At 42.8% G+C, this 17,315-nt stretch overlaps 1 protein-coding gene across 1 annotated transcript in view; it reads right to left on the bottom strand.

The window, feature by feature from the left end:
• The window catches only part of KIF26B (kinesin family member 26B), a 276,588-nt gene extending 259,859 nt beyond the window's left edge, over positions 1–16,729 (bottom strand). The window contains exons 1-2 of the mRNA XM_005489720.4: positions 15,985–16,729; positions 15,359–15,760 (exon numbers count right to left, since the gene is read on the bottom strand). Coding sequence (XP_005489777.2) covers positions 15,359–15,760; positions 15,985–16,047 — 465 coding nt within the window. The 5' untranslated portion in view covers positions 16,048–16,729. The remainder of the gene's footprint in view (positions 1–15,358; positions 15,761–15,984) is intronic.
• Between the last annotated feature and the right edge of the window lie 586 nt (positions 16,730–17,315).

Raw genomic sequence — 17,315 nt, 5'->3', positions numbered from 1 at the left:
AGCTCTCTCACAGCATGCCACTGCAGGTCTGACATAAAACCAGTATTCTAACAGAGCACGCAGGTTGCCACAGATGGTTCAAATTAAAGGCAGCCTAACAAGCCGTTCCACAGACAAAGAGGCAGCACATCCAGCACTGCCCACGCCGAGCACGGTGTCTCCAAACCCCTCCCAGGGGACACTGCAGCCCTGACACCCAGCTCACCCACCAGCCACAGCTGCAGGGCAGGACTTTAAAGGCCAAGCAAAGCCAGCACATACGTGCTAGCCAACACTGGGGAAGGCTTTGGGGAAACTATTCCTTTGCATTCAAGGCAGCCACCATCAGCAGCACCTTAAAAGACCCTCTGCTGCCTGAAGTGAAATGCCAAATTTTTATAAAGCCCAGCAACACATAGCGGACTCTGGTAGGCACCACAAGAAATACATGAAGGCAGTTTAAAGGATCTCTGGAAAAGTTGTGAAAAACAGCTACAAAAGTGAAGGCTGTTAGAGCAGCAACATACTGAAGTTTATCATCCATGATTAAAGACTGTTGGAATGCATTACCCTAAAAAGTTACTATTAACATAACAGCCAGAGGAAAGAAGGCATTAAACAAATAACCCATGATAGAAAATATTTTTATTTCTTTTCTTAGCATGGTTTTTTTTTTTTCTGAGAGATGAAACTCTGTCAGAAAGAGACAGTGAGATCACTCCACAGAATTGTAATAAAGCATTAACCTGGTTTCCCAGTCACCTGGCAAAACTACAGACAACAGTATTTCAGAGTGTGCTTTTTGCCTGCTGTTCTCAGGGTCTCAGAGCAAGGCTCATGGGGGTTACTATCAGCATCTAATAATTACCTCATAAAGATGTTTATGTTTGGATCAGAAATGATGGAAACAAAAAATGTATAGATGCCTTTTTTTTTGCTTAATGAGTATCATGACAACACCAGTTAAAGCAATACAATCCTCAATGAAGACAGAGAATTAAAATCCAAAACCTAATATTTTTGCAGTTTAAAACTTGTGAACAATGACAGTATAAAAGAATGTCTAGGGAAAGAAAACAAGAGAGGGAAGACATTTGAGATATCATGTAAACAAATACAAATTGTTACTTGTAAATTCTAGACATGTTCTCATGACAAACTTGACAAAAAGTAGAAAAACACTTATGCAAACATTTACTTCTCCATTGAAAAGAAAAACACTGAAGAATCTATTCCAATTAATGTTCTAGCTAATTAAATGACAAAGGCCTCCTTTTCTGTTCTTCCCGATGCAGTTTAATAGCATTTATATACTGTCAAGTCTTGCATCATCCATTTGATCTCTGGAAAGGCAGAGAGGCAGGCAGAATACAAAAGAAACATTAACAAATACTACATGAATACAAAATGCCTAATGCCATTCACACCAGCAAACAGCCAAGGACAATTAAATTATTCATAGACATGAACTGTCCAAGGTAGGAAGAAAGAGAATGAATAAACACACTCTTGAAAAAGAATCACACAAAACACACCTAACCCCATTAGCAACTTTGTTGTTGTTGTTGTTAAACTAGCAGCCAATTTCTGGTACCAGACAAAGAATCAGAAGTCAAGGTCTTTCCAAATAAATTTTTCTGATACCTGGGTAATTAGTTACAACATATTCAACTACCATATTCCAATTCCTTTAAGGCTGACAGCTTTGAAATGCATACCACAAGTCCAGAAAAGCAAATAGAACTGCTGGAGAATGGGATGACCAACATTAGCAAAAAAGGGAAAAGTCTATTAGTCACATCAGCAGGTAAGAACACCGGACACCATTTTATGCAACTAATAATTTCACCACATTGCTCTGTAACTCTTCTCAGCTGTACAAACAGAAGTGGCAAACATTTCACTCAGATGAGATCTATATACTTTCTTTGGTAATGGTTGGTGTGAATACTCGCAGTTGGGTGAAATTCTGTGACTTCTGTGAGCATCTTAATGTTACAAACCACCTAACTACCTCTAAGAACATCTGTCCTCTTCCACCAAATGATTAAAAAAGGTCTTTACCTATGGAAAATTAGCTGGGCAAAGTCCCATTCCACATCACCAGCAAATATTCAACATTTTTACTGAAAGCCAGCAAGACATACAGAAACAGCCCGAGGGCAAAGGCTAAAACAGCAAGAAGCTAAGGGCTCCAATAATGAAGCAATTTAAGAGAGCTCCAGCAGCAGGGTGGAGCAGATAGCAGGAGACAGCCATCAACACCACAGCAGGGTGGTGGGACAGGACATCCATCCTCGCCTCAGCTGCACCCAAACCCCCTGCCAGATTTCTGCACCTCACCGTGAAGGCAAACTTCGGCTAAGGTGCTTGTTAGAGTAATCCAGTAGCGAAGTTTTGGGTAAGTGCTTAGTCCTTCAGGCCTGACACAGCTGCTGCATCAGAGGTTATTTCATATCCTTGCAGGTAAATTCACAGCCCCTTAGAGCCCTGAAGCTTGACATATTGGCTGGAATACAGAAGAGGGAGGAACTTATCGGGATCTTTATGTGCTGGGAATATATGCTAGCTACAAAAAAATTGCCTTTTTTTTTCCTAGGTTGGCCAGAAATTCTACCCTGATCTCAAGAGACCTTCCACCAAAGCTTAAATTACCAGTTTCAATGATAAGTTATCCTAGAAAATCACCTAAAAGACAGAAAAAAATAAAAAACAAGTGTGTTGAAGAAAGGCAAAATGCAAGTCTGATTCTTGTCATGAATCAGTGATGTCCAGCGATAACTGGAAACAAGGAAAAGATGAGGCTTTCCTTCAGTGCAAAATAGATTTGAAAACTATCTCACTGCCTTTTGAAGACAGTAATTATGACTCATCAAAAAAGGAAAACAATCCAAGCTTTTCCCTCTTCCAGCCACTGCAACCTCTACTAAAACAGCCACAAACAAAATAAATCAACAAAAACCAAACCATGCTTCTTATTTCCCTTTAATTATACATGCATCTAGTCAAAAACCAGAATAAATAAAACACATTTCATTTTGGGTTTTTAGATGTAGAAGACCCATCCTTTACCCTGAAAGCCATTTTATCAATTTCAGAAAGCTGTATGTCTAATCACAGTGAGAGAACACCAGGAATTCTGCAGCCATCGCTGCAGAAAGTGCAGGAAAAGAAATATATAAGCACATACGTACATAAAGAGAGCAAACTCATATGAAAGCTGCACTGAAGCAATGAATCCTATCCTCTCATTTCGTATGGAGGTGGGTAAATAATGGCACAACAGAGATTTCATTCATGCAGAGGTCTAGGGTATGCTGGGAAGTCTCAATGTGACAATTTGCTGCAGATGCCTGCTTAGAGGAGCCATTTATCAGTGTCACCCATGCGCATTACTACACACAGCTTCCTCAGCAGCCTGATTCCACACCAGCTTTCCACACAGCACATTCTAGTCCTTGATATTTCAGGCACAGAAATAACCCTTATCTAGGCCTTAGCAGTGTGTGCTTATTGAAACAATTTGTATTACCCAGAGCACATGGGTTTGGAGTAGGAAAGCTACAAAATTTATTTCCTTCGCTGATAAAAAGAACAGCAAATTAAGAGAAGTCACAACAGTTTCCCTCCTGCTCCCTCTCCTCTTTATAGCCCTGTTTAGCTCATTGCTTATAAACAGCTAACACAAGTATTCCCATCAGTGGTGCTGACTCCTGGAGGATACAGGCATCTTGGATGTTTCATCTCTTGTTATACTTAAGTGGAATATTAAACAGGCAAGACAGTAGCAGACCAGGCTAGGAAGAACCAAGTAACTAGGACTGACAAAGAAGGATGACAATTTAAAGCACTTCAATCTCTAAAGTGCTTCATTTAGAGCCATCAGTGCCAGTGCATTCAGCCTTCATGCATACCCCCCTCACCTTCAGCTGTCCTCTCACACCTCAAGTCTATTCTAGCCTGCTTTTAAAGTATTAACAAGCACTGCTACTTAATATCATGCCTTAGAGTGTCCAGTACAATAATACTACAGAATTAGTAGGCTTAACAAGATAAGAATTTAAATTAATCTGGAAATCAAACATTTTTCGCTTCAGAGGCAGGCACAGGGAAAAGCAAAGTGAGACTGAATTCATTCCTATTGCTGATGCAGTAAAACATACATCATTTATTTGTTATGCTGGGTAAAATTGCTAGTGCAATGAACTGAATTCCTATTTCATACCAAGTCTCAAATTGACATTATGGAACATAGATGTCCTTGTGACTGATGAAAAGAGAAACAAATCAATTAGATGTAAGAAAGAAAAGCCACTCACATATTTAGATCACAGGATACACCAGCGCCTTAGCCTTTGGATAAAAAATAACTTTCAGAATGAAAAATACCAAAGTGCATTAAACCAAAGACACCCTTGAGTTAATGCTTTCTACTCTTCTAGCTGCTTGCTAGTTTCTATTTTAAGAAAGAGAAAAACTGAGAGATAATAAATTTTAGTGAGAGCTTTTTTAAGGAAAAACAGAACAGAACCTCCATATGCATAATTTCTGCAAGACACTTTAAATTGAGCTCAGGCTTTTACAGAACACTGTTTTTTTTACCCATTCCTCCTTGCTTCCCCAGCATGCCACCTGTCCCATGCAAGCACTGTTGCTTTGCTGCCTGGACCAACTTCATTCCCCACTTCATTCCCATCTCCACACCTTGTATTCTTCCTCTCATATTTATCCTTGAGCCCCTTCTATACTCACAGCTGATCATGTCTTTTAGGACACCAAAATGTATTAGGCAACCTGCCTTAAGTGCCTATCCCACTCCTTGCAAATTTGAAAATTGTTAACAATTATTGTGAAGCCAAACATTGGACAGTTTAACAGTGGGGGGAAAAATAAATAAAAGGAGAGATGTAATCAAATACCTGTAACAATTAAGCTCTTGTCAAGAGCTTACAAGAAGCAGATCCCAAAAGTTCATTTAAAAAAGCACTTCTATGAGGTGCCTGCCCCATCTCTTATCTCTCACCAAACAGCCTCTTTGCCAGAGCAAAGTCATGAAATCCATGACTTTACAAAATGAACTCTGTAAAATCTTGCCTTGTTTTCAAGGTGATGGAGAAGGCTCCCACAAGCCAGTTTCTTCTCTTACCCACCATAACTTGTTTCACTCACCTCTAAATCTAACCCAAAATCCAGAGAATTTTTGTCAAATCCATTATTCAGAAAAGGATTTGACACACAGGGAAAAAAATAAAAAGGAAGTCTTATTAGGCATACTAAAAGTACAGCTCTGGATTTAGGCTTACCACCCATGCTGCAGAGCTGCTTACAAAGCCATCATTAATGGCCTTCCAGCTACCCATCATTTCCCCATGTTCAGTCTGCCCAGACAGCTAGCTCTTCCTTTCTAACAAATACCATTTTAATTGCATCTCCCACTTGGTTAGCCTCCTCGACCTCCAGTAAAAGCCATCTATGGTCTAACAATCTCTTAAATCATACAGCACATACAATATGCCTTCCTGTTAGGTTCACACATATGCAGGCTTATTGTCAAGAATTTCCATTAGAAATCCAGCAGCAGATGAGATGAACTGACAGCTTTAGGGCTAATGAGGAGAGAAAACCAAGGAGGGAGTGGAAAGGGAGAGGTAAATAGCAAAGAATATGTTTGTGTATTGTAAATGCCCCTGTCACCAAAGACTTGATTGTGCCTTTCTGCTGCCAGGGCTTCTCCAGTCCCAACACCTCCCTGTGAGCAACAAATGCCAGCCACACAGCCTCAGCCACTGTTAACTCTTCCTGTGGGAATGCTGCCCGCAATCTCAGCATATTAACCCTGGGAATACTAACATGATTTAGAGGACTAGTTAAATTTTAATGATACCATTAGGAAAGAGGAAAACACACGAGCCACACTCCCACTTTGGTGCATTTGGCTGCTGGATAGGATATTAATGTTTTTCTTTGCCCATCACTATTAGATGAGCAGCAAAACTAATAGAGAAATGAAGAGTAATGACTTCTGTTCTCACTGTTCAGCACCTGCTTAAAGCCAAGGCTGCCTTATTGCCCACTAGGCTTTCTGTTGGAGTCCATCAGGTGGATGGAGTAAAGGGGTAATTCTTTCAGCATTTGGCACTTAACCAGTCAGAGGTTCATTTAGCCAAGAGGCACAGGAAAATAAAACTTGGCAACTGAAAGAGTAGCATGTAATCATCCAGACAATCAATTAGCAGACAGAAGTCTGCTCTCCTGAATAACTTCAGCATAATAAAGTCTAAGATTGGCTTTGGTAAGATGGGAGTTTGCCCAGATGACTTACAGCAGCCAGGACAGAAAGATGCTGAGGCCAGCTCTGCCCTGTTTTTAATAATGAGCTCCAAGCAACCACCCTCTTCAGCACTGCAGGACTCTCTCTCATATCTTCAAGTACACCTGTGATAAAAGGAATGGGAAATTCCCACTAGGACAACACAGAGGCCCACAGAAACTGAGGGTTTGTATTCCTGAATCCTCATTCATCTTCATTCAGTTTTGAGGGTGGTAGAGGAAGAGGGAATGAAACATGAACAGCTTGGGGGAAATTAACTCCATCCTGAGGCAGGTCTCCTCAGACAGTTCTGAACAAAGTTGAAACCCCCAAACCACTGTGAAATTTCACTTTTTCTTCAGGAAAAGAAAATATTTACTATGGTAGATATCAAAGTCTCCTTTCATTTGCTTTTCCCCAAACATTCATGTGAGTAGAATTTTGTTCCAGTGCAAATCCATGGAATAGAGAAGCTGTTGTGAATACTCAGGTGCAAGTAAATGATCATGTCAAGCTATATATGATTTAGGGAGCATAGGGAAATAGAGCAGAGGCTTGCTATTAATAGATCATAAGAAATCCATAGGTCAAAATACATTTATAAGGAACAAATGCATATAAAGCAAGTTCCACTTGAAGGTAATTTGGAAGCCAAAACACAGACTATATTCCCAATTTAAAATTTTCCTACAGAAGAGGAAGCTAGCTTTCCTAGAGCTAGATAGATGTTTTACATCAGTCATATTGCACTGGACACAGATATCCCACATTCAGCATACACAGTTCTTTTGACACATACTACCAGCAAGAAATTTAAAGTGTTTTCCAGATGCACACTCAATTGGGTTTGGAATACTTTTTACTAGAATAAAGTAATTTTCAAAGACATTTGATACTTTTTTCTAAATCACCAAACCTATTGAAGAAGAGCATTGACCAAACACTAACAAAGCAGATATCATGTGGCCTGTAAGTTAATGTCTCTTATTTGGAGAGCAATAAAGTGAGAAGACTCAGCCCTTCTTCGTTTAATAGGAAGGTATAGCAAATTAAAACACACAATATAAAAATTTTATACTAACAAATGCTTTATCTAGAAGTGTCCAGTTCCTTCTGAAGAAAGGCTTTTGTTTTCATGGTGAATTGCAAATCAAATCCAGCTTAATACCCCATGGGTTTGCTCAGGTCTGTTGAGCAGAATTTCCCTGGCAATTTATTATTTTTAAACCCACAAACACTACCACCAAATGGAGTTTCAGACAAAAGCTGAGAAGAGGAAGCCAGTCTGAAGTTTCTTCCAAATTAGTCTTTTCTCCTTTCTCCCAGAAAACAGAAAATGTCTTATATAAAAAAATACAAGATCAACCACATACTAAGTGATTTAATAATACAGATTGAACAGAAGACCCTTATGACAATGTGCTGGTTTCAACTGGGGTAGAGTTAATTTTCTTCCCAGTGGCTGGTGCAGGGCTGTGTTTTGGACAGCACTTTGTGCTGAAGACAAGTGGAGTGATGGTGTTTGTCTTTCTCAGTCACCCTTAGGTGTGATGGGGCCCTGCTCTCCTGGAGATGGCTGCCCACAGGAAGTGGTGAATTAATTCCTTGTTCTGTTTTGCTTGTGTGCCTGGCTTTTGCTTTCCCTATTAAACTCTCTTTATCTCAATCCATGAGTTTTCCAGCTTTTACCCTTCCCATTCTCTCCCCAGTCCTGCTGGTGTGGGAGACAGCAAGCAACTGCCTGGGGTTAAACCATGACAGACAATAAAAATAAACATAGTTGAAGACAAAAATAATTTTTAAGAAGTATACCAATGCTGTAAGTAGTTTTTAAGAGCCTTACTATGCAGTATTATTTTAAGTAAAATACATTGAATTCTGACATCATAGCAATAAATCCAAGCTGCAATTGAACACACCAATTCCTTAAAACTGGTTCTTTTGTATAGCTGGTACCATATTTTCTTTGACTGTCTCTTTTGTAAAGTAATCCCTGAATTCTGTACTCCAGTTACAATGGAGGCCACGGTTGGATGCATTGTGCTGCTCTCATCAGTAGCTTTCTCAGAGATCACTGGCTCCTTGCATCTGCTGTTGTAATAGCACATCCAGTCACTCCTTGATCAAAAGGATCTGAGTTTAGAAGGAGGCATTATTGTATGTGTTTGAACTATCTATCATTTTTATAAGAACTAAGGCAGGGAGCAATCACCGTGTATTCACATAGGAGACCTGCAGCGATGCTAACTTATGACCTTCATATGGAGAGGACAAAGGAAAGGTTCATGGGAAGCCCACAAGGGGCCAGGATGCCTTAGACCTGCTCTGCCAGAGCAGCATGCCTGCTGCTTTGAAGGCACACAAGTATTCCCTGGTTAGAGCCATATCACACATGGAGCTGTGGCCTAAATTAAATCCTACTGTTTTTCCTCAAGTCCAAATGCCCTCCCTAAGGTCAATTTCATGCAAGTCACTAGACTGACATGGTTCAGATCCAGACTGAAGAAACAGTCATGTTATAGTAGGGGAAGAATTCTCAGATTCTGGTGTGTTCTCACAGAGTGTTTCAGCCTTTGTGACAAGCTCAAAACAGTCAAGTCAAGTCTCCCCTACTCTATGAAGTGTCTTGTGTTGATCTAATTTCACTTAAAGAAACTTCAAACACTCAACAAAATATTAAGCTACACTGTAAAATTTTGTGAACAGTAGAGTGGAGGGAAAAGAAGCATTAGCAGATTCATATCCTGGTTGGAGATTATACAAGATATTATAACTGTACAAAAAAATCTGGTCTGTACCAAGTCTGGTTATATATCTCAGATTTCAAAGCCAGAGAGCAAACACAATTCTTAACAGCTTCACTAGGCTCATAGTTATGAAAAAGAAAAAAGAACAAAACCAAACCTGGTTTAATGTGGGAAGACTGCAAAGAAGGTAATTGAAAATAAAAATGGGCAACACAATTTATTGGGCTCTTCTAAAGTTTCTGCTCTTACGATACTACTTTGTGTCTTTAATTTGAATTAAGCAAGCTGTAATTTTTAACAATCCCCTGATAAACAACCTTCTTTTCTGCAATTGGGATACTTCTTGAACTGCAGCTCCAACAACAGACACTGTGGGCTAGGGATTATTTATTCAGGGGCAGGAGGGGAAGGTGTATGCCTGTTTTTCTCCATTTTAACAACATCAATGCCTCTCAAGCCACAGATGACACTAGTAAGATGTAAGCTAGCAATTTAACTTAGAACATCTCTCATGCTTTTGACACACGGACCTCATGTCACAGAATGCTGCAGTTCTGACTACATCATTATGTAGAGCATGACAGTCAAGTTTATTGCGGTGCTGCAGGTTCAGTGCTTGGAAGCACCCCAATTACACGGTGTCAAAGGCTATGTGCTGCTGATGTGGCAAAACCACCGTGTCTTTCAGCCCTGCAATGTTCTAATAATCCGCTGATGCCGGCGTGACTCCCATTGCATGCCCATGGCCCACGCTGGTAATGTGTGACATTCTTTCAAACGCTGTCTGGGGAACTCCGATGGACAATCTTTGTTCCTTTCCCCCTTCCAAAACTATACACCAAAGTCCTACGCTTATTATGCAAGATTTCTGTGGATGGCACAACATTTACTTCTAAGGAAATGTTAGACTGTCTGAAGATACAAGGTGATTTTGGACTGATGTCCAAAATAGCATGCATAAAATACCTTGAAGACATTTTATCACCCAGCATGAAGAGGCCAATTAAAGACTCAGCATTGACTCTGTATTTCTGAACCCAATGTTTTCAGATGCACAGCCAAGTCTTTGCACAAAAAAAGAAAAAAAATTCTCCTCTCTAGAGATTTACTTCATCAATACTTCCCTCTTCTCCCTCAAGAGCTCTGTGCTCTAAAAGTGTTTTCTCTTCTGATAGGAAACACTATAGGTTCAATTCATGAAATATAACCATAGGCCAGTTTCTAATTTCCAATGCACTTAGCAATGACAAGCCTTTTTCATCCCATAGAGAAAGCTGCAGAGCTAATGGCTTTGACAGCTTCCTAAAGAGCAGTCTTTACCACACAGCATCTTCACCCTTACCTCAAAGACATTTGCAAGCTCAAAAGAAATAGTTATATTATTTCACATGTTGACACTGCGGATTGCAGCAGCACGACTTCCAGCTGCTCCTAAAAAAGGGCTTACACACATTCATCAGCAGCAAAGGCATATCCATTTGCCTTCTCTAGACCTCTGCAAGCAGCTGTAATTCCAGTGCAAGTGAAGTAGCTCAGTTTCCCAACTTGCCAGGAAGCATACAATTGTAAGAAGATTCACAGATGAGTTATGCTAAATGTTTGGTATTGTGACCTGTGATGCAACACAAAAGAATGGTTGTTGTTGCCTAAACTTTAATGGAGTTAATCCTCCCAAATGCTGACAAATTACTGCCTCGGGCCATTTAAAATCACATTTCTAATGCAATAATCCTATCTGCATTACAATGAGTTGGGATGAAATGATTAGGTGCCTGAGATTTTTTTGCACAGTGAATTAAGTCACTATACAGACTGGCCTGGCCGTGCTTGTTCACAAATTAAAGGTCTGGACGGAAACAAAATTCCATTATTCTGCCACTTGCTAAGCTTTGAGGAAGGGTTTATTACTGTCCTGTCTCTACTGGGAATGTTTCTAAAGTAACTATCAGCTAACAGAAACACATTTTTCATTATATCAGCTTCAGGGCTTTCTTCATTATTAATAATTACAAGTCAGGTCTTTGACCGCTGAATGAGAAGACTAATTCAACAATACGTAAGCAAAAAAAAATCAGATCGTGTCAGTAAATGGGCTAACAAAAAAGCAAAACAAAACTGTACCCTGAAAGCCAGTTTTTTCCTTCCCTCTTGTGCTCAGAGGGTTGGAAAAGATTGCTCAGAATTTACCCAATTCTTATTCTCAGAAGCACAGACTTTTTAGGTAATGGGAAGATCACCTAAAAAAAACCCCACCTAACATCAGTACTATCCATTTATATATCCTTACCATTTATAGTAGACCCTTACTTCCTGACCCAACCACAATATGCCCAGTCAGCAATTCATGTCTATACACTCAAATTAGCTCAGTTTCAGGGCTGTATTCAGGATTGTTGGAACCACATACTAAGAAACTTATAACTGTCCTTGTAAGCATTCTTATTAGCATTCCATGGATTATTAGGACACGTTATAATTTGTTACACATCAATATAGCAACTCTTCAATTGTTAGATGCCTGTGGGGTGTTCATTGAAGACAGGTGATATCACAGGCTTGAATTCAAAGCAAACTGATTTCACAGAAATTTTGATAAATTTGGGAGTATGATGACAAATTTCTATGCTAGAACTTTGTTTGATGTTCTTCTAAAAATATAGCCTAAGAAAAAGCTTAGCATAAAAAAAAAAAAAAAACTAACCTGTATTAGTAATTTGAGATAATCTTTATCATCATGCAACATAAACCCCACAAACAACAGGCACCAAAAGCTCCAAGATGCCCTCAGTCACAAACTGCAGTGGTAACTATATCAAACACCTGTGCTAGTCAATTCCCACAGGCCTGCTTCGCTTGGGGGTTACAATAAGATTTTATTCACATAAAATATAACCCCTCCTATGCATGTAATTGCTGAACATCATTAAGTCACATCTGTACCACAAGAGGAGGAAAAAGAAACAATAAGCTTTTAGCACTATTCTTTTTGCTATTGGCAGGGAACCTGGCATTTTAAATGGCTAAAATAAAATAATGTGACTATAATTATATATTTTTCACCTTTGTGCCTCACAAAAACAAACCCACAAAGTTTCCATCCTGTTGATGTATTAGGAGAGAATGTTTCTATTTAGAAAGGAAAGCTAAACACCTCAGCATTAACAATGGCCTAGTCAGAAGCAGTTTGCTCTAGCTTAAGTGTGGCTTTTTCTCAATCAAATGAAAAGCTTCAGTACATAGCTTCATGCACAAAGCCAGGTCTGTTTATGAAGCAATTAAGCACACTATTACACTTGACAGATATATACAAACCTTTACATGACTGCACACTGTCAGAAATACCAATGTAGGCTCACATTTGGATAGGTTACTGCAGATTCCAATATCTGCTAGTAGATACACATTAAAACACAGATACTCTCATATTCTGCTTGTTCTGCAACACACACTATCCCAGATGATGAGCATTTCTAAATACAGCATAAATGGGAAACAGGTGCTACAGACTGTACTAATAATACCACAGAACTCATAATACCAGGCTGTCTACAACAGCAACAACAGAAAATATGGCAAATCTGCTTGACTAAAAGATGACAGACATTTTAAATGCCTCATTTAATAGTCCTAATAAAGGAATATCACCAATTAGCTGTGTCCTATGGGCACCAGAGTCTTGAGTTGTAGGATGCTTTGCAAGTTCTGAGGGAATACCCAGAATCAGGAATATGATCTGCTCCTTCTTCCACTTAATTCAAGTGGCAGGATCCATTCTACACTCAAAAAGCCTCTATTTCCATAGCAGCAACCAAGAGCAGACCTCACGGGACCCTGAAAAAATGCCAGCAACATTAACACAGTGTGGTTAGACTTCAGTCTCAATCCAAACTAAAGCCAGTTTTTCCCAGACACAAGCAGGTTTCCACGTTTTTGAGAAACCCTGTACACCTCACCATCAGAAGGGACTCCCAGAGTGTTACTATGACACACACAGAGGCAGCTCACAGGCCCTGACTGAACCAGCAGAGCCCAGGCCAGCACCTTGCTCTCCTCAAAGCAGGCACTGATAAGGCTACCCCATTACACCAGGAAAAACAAACTTTTAAGACCACTACAATGTACCCAATCCAAAGAAGTCAATGGCATCAGCCACGATGTTTGTGTCCCACATCACCCAGCCCGCTGTGCTGGACAGCACCTGCTGAAGGCAAAAGTCACAAGCCCAGAAAGTTCTTAGCAGTCACAAGCCAGAAAGGATGAGAGAAAGAGATGCAGATTCTGCAAACAGTCACAGCCAGCAGCACCCACCACAGAAAGGAGCTGTGTGCCAGCTCACAACTCAGCAAGACTGAGTCTGCAAGTACTATCGAGCCCAGCAAATAGGGCAGAGGGTCACCCAAGCCCTTGGAGACCACCTTACTTGAGCCTCCTCCCTTGCTCCTAAATGCACAGATTGGACAGCACTGTTGTCAGTGGCACTCCTAGAGAAGTGGAAAGCTTGGAAAGGAGGCATAAGAAGCAAAAAAGAACATAGGTAAGGGGACTGAAAAACCTGAGGACTGGCCTGTACAACACCATCAGTTAAACTAAGTGAACAGCAGAACAAATAGCTGTAGAAACACAATGGTAACCTCTCAGGAAGGCTTGGATGGTGAATGTCAATCACTATTGCAGTAAAGGAACCCTCTGCAAACTTTTATGTGACTAAAATCAGTCAATTTCTATTTAACACCATGCCTTGATGTTAGTCTCATCCTCCCCTCCACCCCTAATCCCACTTATTCTGACGGCTCCCATATCTGTATCAGTAATTTCCCACCTATACCCACAGCTGGTAATTACTGTCAAACCTCACAGCCTGAAATTTGACAAGATTTTGGTACAGGGCCACTTTAAAGTGAATCAACCATGTATTAATGGTTAAATTTACTATTAATTTTGGTGGATCCACCTTTCCCTGTTCATGAATAATTCAGTAAAGTCAGCTCTTGAGACAAGGTAACAACCAGCCCTTGAGTCTTTTGTTCATGAGAGCACCAACTCCCTCTCAAAGAGCACATAAATAAATCATGGAGAGTACAACACAACAGCAATACCAGGGACCCTCTCCCAGCAGTCGGCTCTTTTCCATGATACCTCTTTATTGTAACCACTAATGAAAACTCTTTGAAGTGGAAGAGTAAATATTATCATTTGATAGTATCTGGACCCAACAAGGCAAACAAAATTGCATTGTACTACATTCCAGGAGCTACAGAACCATTCACAATACAACACTCACAGGGTTGCTATGGAGGAACCCAGTGCTTACTATTTTAGTAGCATGAGGTCAGCCAAGGGCTGCTGGTCACTCGTTTAGAGCTGTTAGCCTTAATCTCATATACACAACAAAAAGGAAAAATAAAAAACCAATGCCAAAACAAAACCAAGAAATTTCAGAGTATGCTTTTGGAGGTACCAAACACCCCAAGAGAGGCAGAAAGCAGGTTTCCAACTGTATTCAGGATGAGTCAGCTCTTAAAACGTGAGACAAAATGTCAGCAATGCTTACATCCTCTTTCAGCACAGCATTATTCAACCTAACGTTCAGAGTCCAGCAGTTTCAAGTATTTTCAAGTGTTACTGGGAATAGAAAAAAAAACCTGGCACTTCCCTATAAGAGAAGCATCACCAAGTTATCCTTCTGCCTGGAGACACCTGGGAGACTTGGGTTCAATGCCATGGTTTGTCACAGCCTCAATGAGTGACCTGTGGGCTCACACAGCACTTCAGTGCCTCACGTGAACCCGGAGCTACAGAAGGGTTTCTCCCTCAGTGGAAGCAGAATCCACTGGCATCAGATCGTACGTACACACCTCACTACTGACTTGGCTGCCAAGTTTAAGGACGATTTGTAAATCCATACTGTAGGAATCAAAGACACCAAAAGGGCAAGGGACCAATAACTCAATAAATCCGATGTAATATTCTCACACTTACTTTCCCCCACCACCCAAAAAAAAAAAAAAAAAAAAAAAACCAAAAAGAAAAACCACAACGCTCAGGAAATAGCACAGAATCACTGTCAATACAATGAAAGACGGAGAAAAGCACGCTGGAAGGACTATCACAGATGCTCCTGAAGGCAGGCAGCCCTCCGGAGACGGAGGCACGCTGCTCCACATGAAGCAGAAGGAGGGGATGGGAAAAGGGAACAAGACCGAGAAGGGGAAGAACACAAATAAACGGCAAAGCGCTCGGTAGAGGGGAGCCCAGGTGGCGGACAGCCCCGGCGGCCGCTCCGGGCACAGGCTCCCGCCGCCTCCCGCGGCGCAGGGCTCACCTTGCTGCTGACGGGCCCGGGGATGAGGAGCTTCAGCGCCTGCCTCTTCAGCTCCGCCAGGCGGGCGTTGCAGTGCTCGCACCAGACGCCGCGGTCCGAGCCCGGCGAGGAGCCGCCGCCGCTGCCGGAGCCCGGCGAGCCGGTACCGAAGCCCGGCGAGCCGCCCAGGGAGCCGGGGGAGCTGGTGCCGATGCCGGGCGAGGCGGGTCCCGGCGAGCCGGTGAAGGAGCCCGGCGAGGAGGTGCCGGAGCCGGGGGACGGCGTGCCGGAGGAGCCCAGGGCAGAGCCGGCTCCCTCCGGCGCCGGGCGCCCGCCCGCCCGGGACTCCTCGTACGCCTTCCGGTACCAGCTCTCGGGGGAGAAGGGGGCGGCGGGCTTGGTGGGGGAGCAGGGCTCGGTCACCTGGAGCGGGAGAAGGAGCAGCGGGTCAGCCACGGAGGCCCGGCAAGTTTCGCTCGGACGCTCCGCGTCCGCGGTGGCCCCCGCGCCGCGCCCGCCCCGCACCGCGGAAGTTGCGCGGGGCCGGGGCAGGATCCCCCGCAGCCACCGGGAGGGAGGGAGGGAGGGAGTGAGCCCCATCGCTGTGGCGACCCCCGCTCCGAGCCGCCCCGGCGCCGACAACTTACCCCATATTTTCTGCTCCGCGCCGTGACCGCAATCCTCTCCTTATTTCCAGCCACTGAATTCATGGTGGCTTCGCTGGGCGGCGGGAGAATTTCCTACAGGTTTCCCAGTCCGCATCCGAAGGGAATAGCCGGTCCCGGGAAGTCCCCCGCGGAGCGGGCAGGCTTGCTCCCTCCGCCGCCTCCGACGGGATCGCTCAGCCCCTAAACACCCGTCAGTTCTCGGGAAAACGCTTGGGGCTGGGGTTCTCTCCCGGTCGGTTTTTCTTCATTGTCTCCCCTTTCATTCCCTTACAACCCTTGTTTTCACAAAAACAGCAACATCCAAATCAGGAGCGGTCCCCCCGATAGGCAGCACAGCTCTCATCCGCAAGTGAGGTGAAGCACCCAAGGTAGCCTCGGGAAGGCGAAAGAAGGAGCGAGAGCCGCGCTCCCCTCAAGCAGAGGCGCTTTCTGCCTCCGCCACAGCGGCAACTTGTTCCCTTCACCAAGGTTTGTAACTGAGTTAGAAGAAATCCTCCAAAAATATCGGGATCCAGGCTCTGGGAGGAGCCTCCGCGCCCCTTGCAGCCAATATCCTCCTGCCCATTTGTGCCTGACAGTTTGGGAAGGGAGGGAAGGAAAGAGCCGGGCTGCGGAGCCCCGTGCGCTCCCCGGTCAGCGGCGGAGCTGCAGGGCTGGCGGCGCCCGAGGCTGCCAGCAGAGTGCCAGAGCCTCGCCGCTGCTCTGCGCGATGCCTCGGCTGCCGGGAGGGTCCATTTTATTTTGCAGTATTTCTTGATTGACGCCTGCGATTTCCCCCCGTTCTTGAAAAGGGCGGGTGGGTGCGCGGAGGGGGGAGAACCTTGTTGCTTCCACCGCAGTTATTGGTTAGTTGCCTCTATTCAGGCTTTAATGAACGTGATTTCACAAGTGTTCCCAATCCTCCCTAAATAACTAGGAAAGAAGAGCAAGCTGTATTTATGACAGTCACTGGCATTTCTTTTCCATGTTGTAGTATTACGTGTATTAATTTAACTTGCAGTCAAGGGCATAATAAATTGATCTCTTAACAATGAAATTCTACAGACTTGTGTCCCTGTCAATCTTTCCTTTCTAATTACGATTTCCATTTGCTGATCATGTGTATCTGTTACATATCCCTTTTTATTTCAAATCCTGTAGATAGAAAAATCATCTCTAATAAATCTTCCCCCTCAAAACGAGTTGGTAATTTTCTCAGAAATGGAGGCAATAAAAAGCTAAATGCCAGATCCCCTGATAGGATCATAACGTGGATAGGTTGATGCAACTGAGAGGGCAGAACACACAGGGGACTTGCATCCACCTTTCCA

Source organism: Zonotrichia albicollis, chromosome 3 (genome assembly GCF_047830755.1).
Source record: "Zonotrichia albicollis isolate bZonAlb1 chromosome 3, bZonAlb1.hap1, whole genome shotgun sequence".
NCBI lineage: Eukaryota > Metazoa > Chordata > Aves > Passeriformes > Passerellidae > Zonotrichia > Zonotrichia albicollis.
The sequence above is the reverse complement of the archived record's forward strand: the minus strand, read 5'-3'. Positions and strand labels throughout refer to the sequence as shown.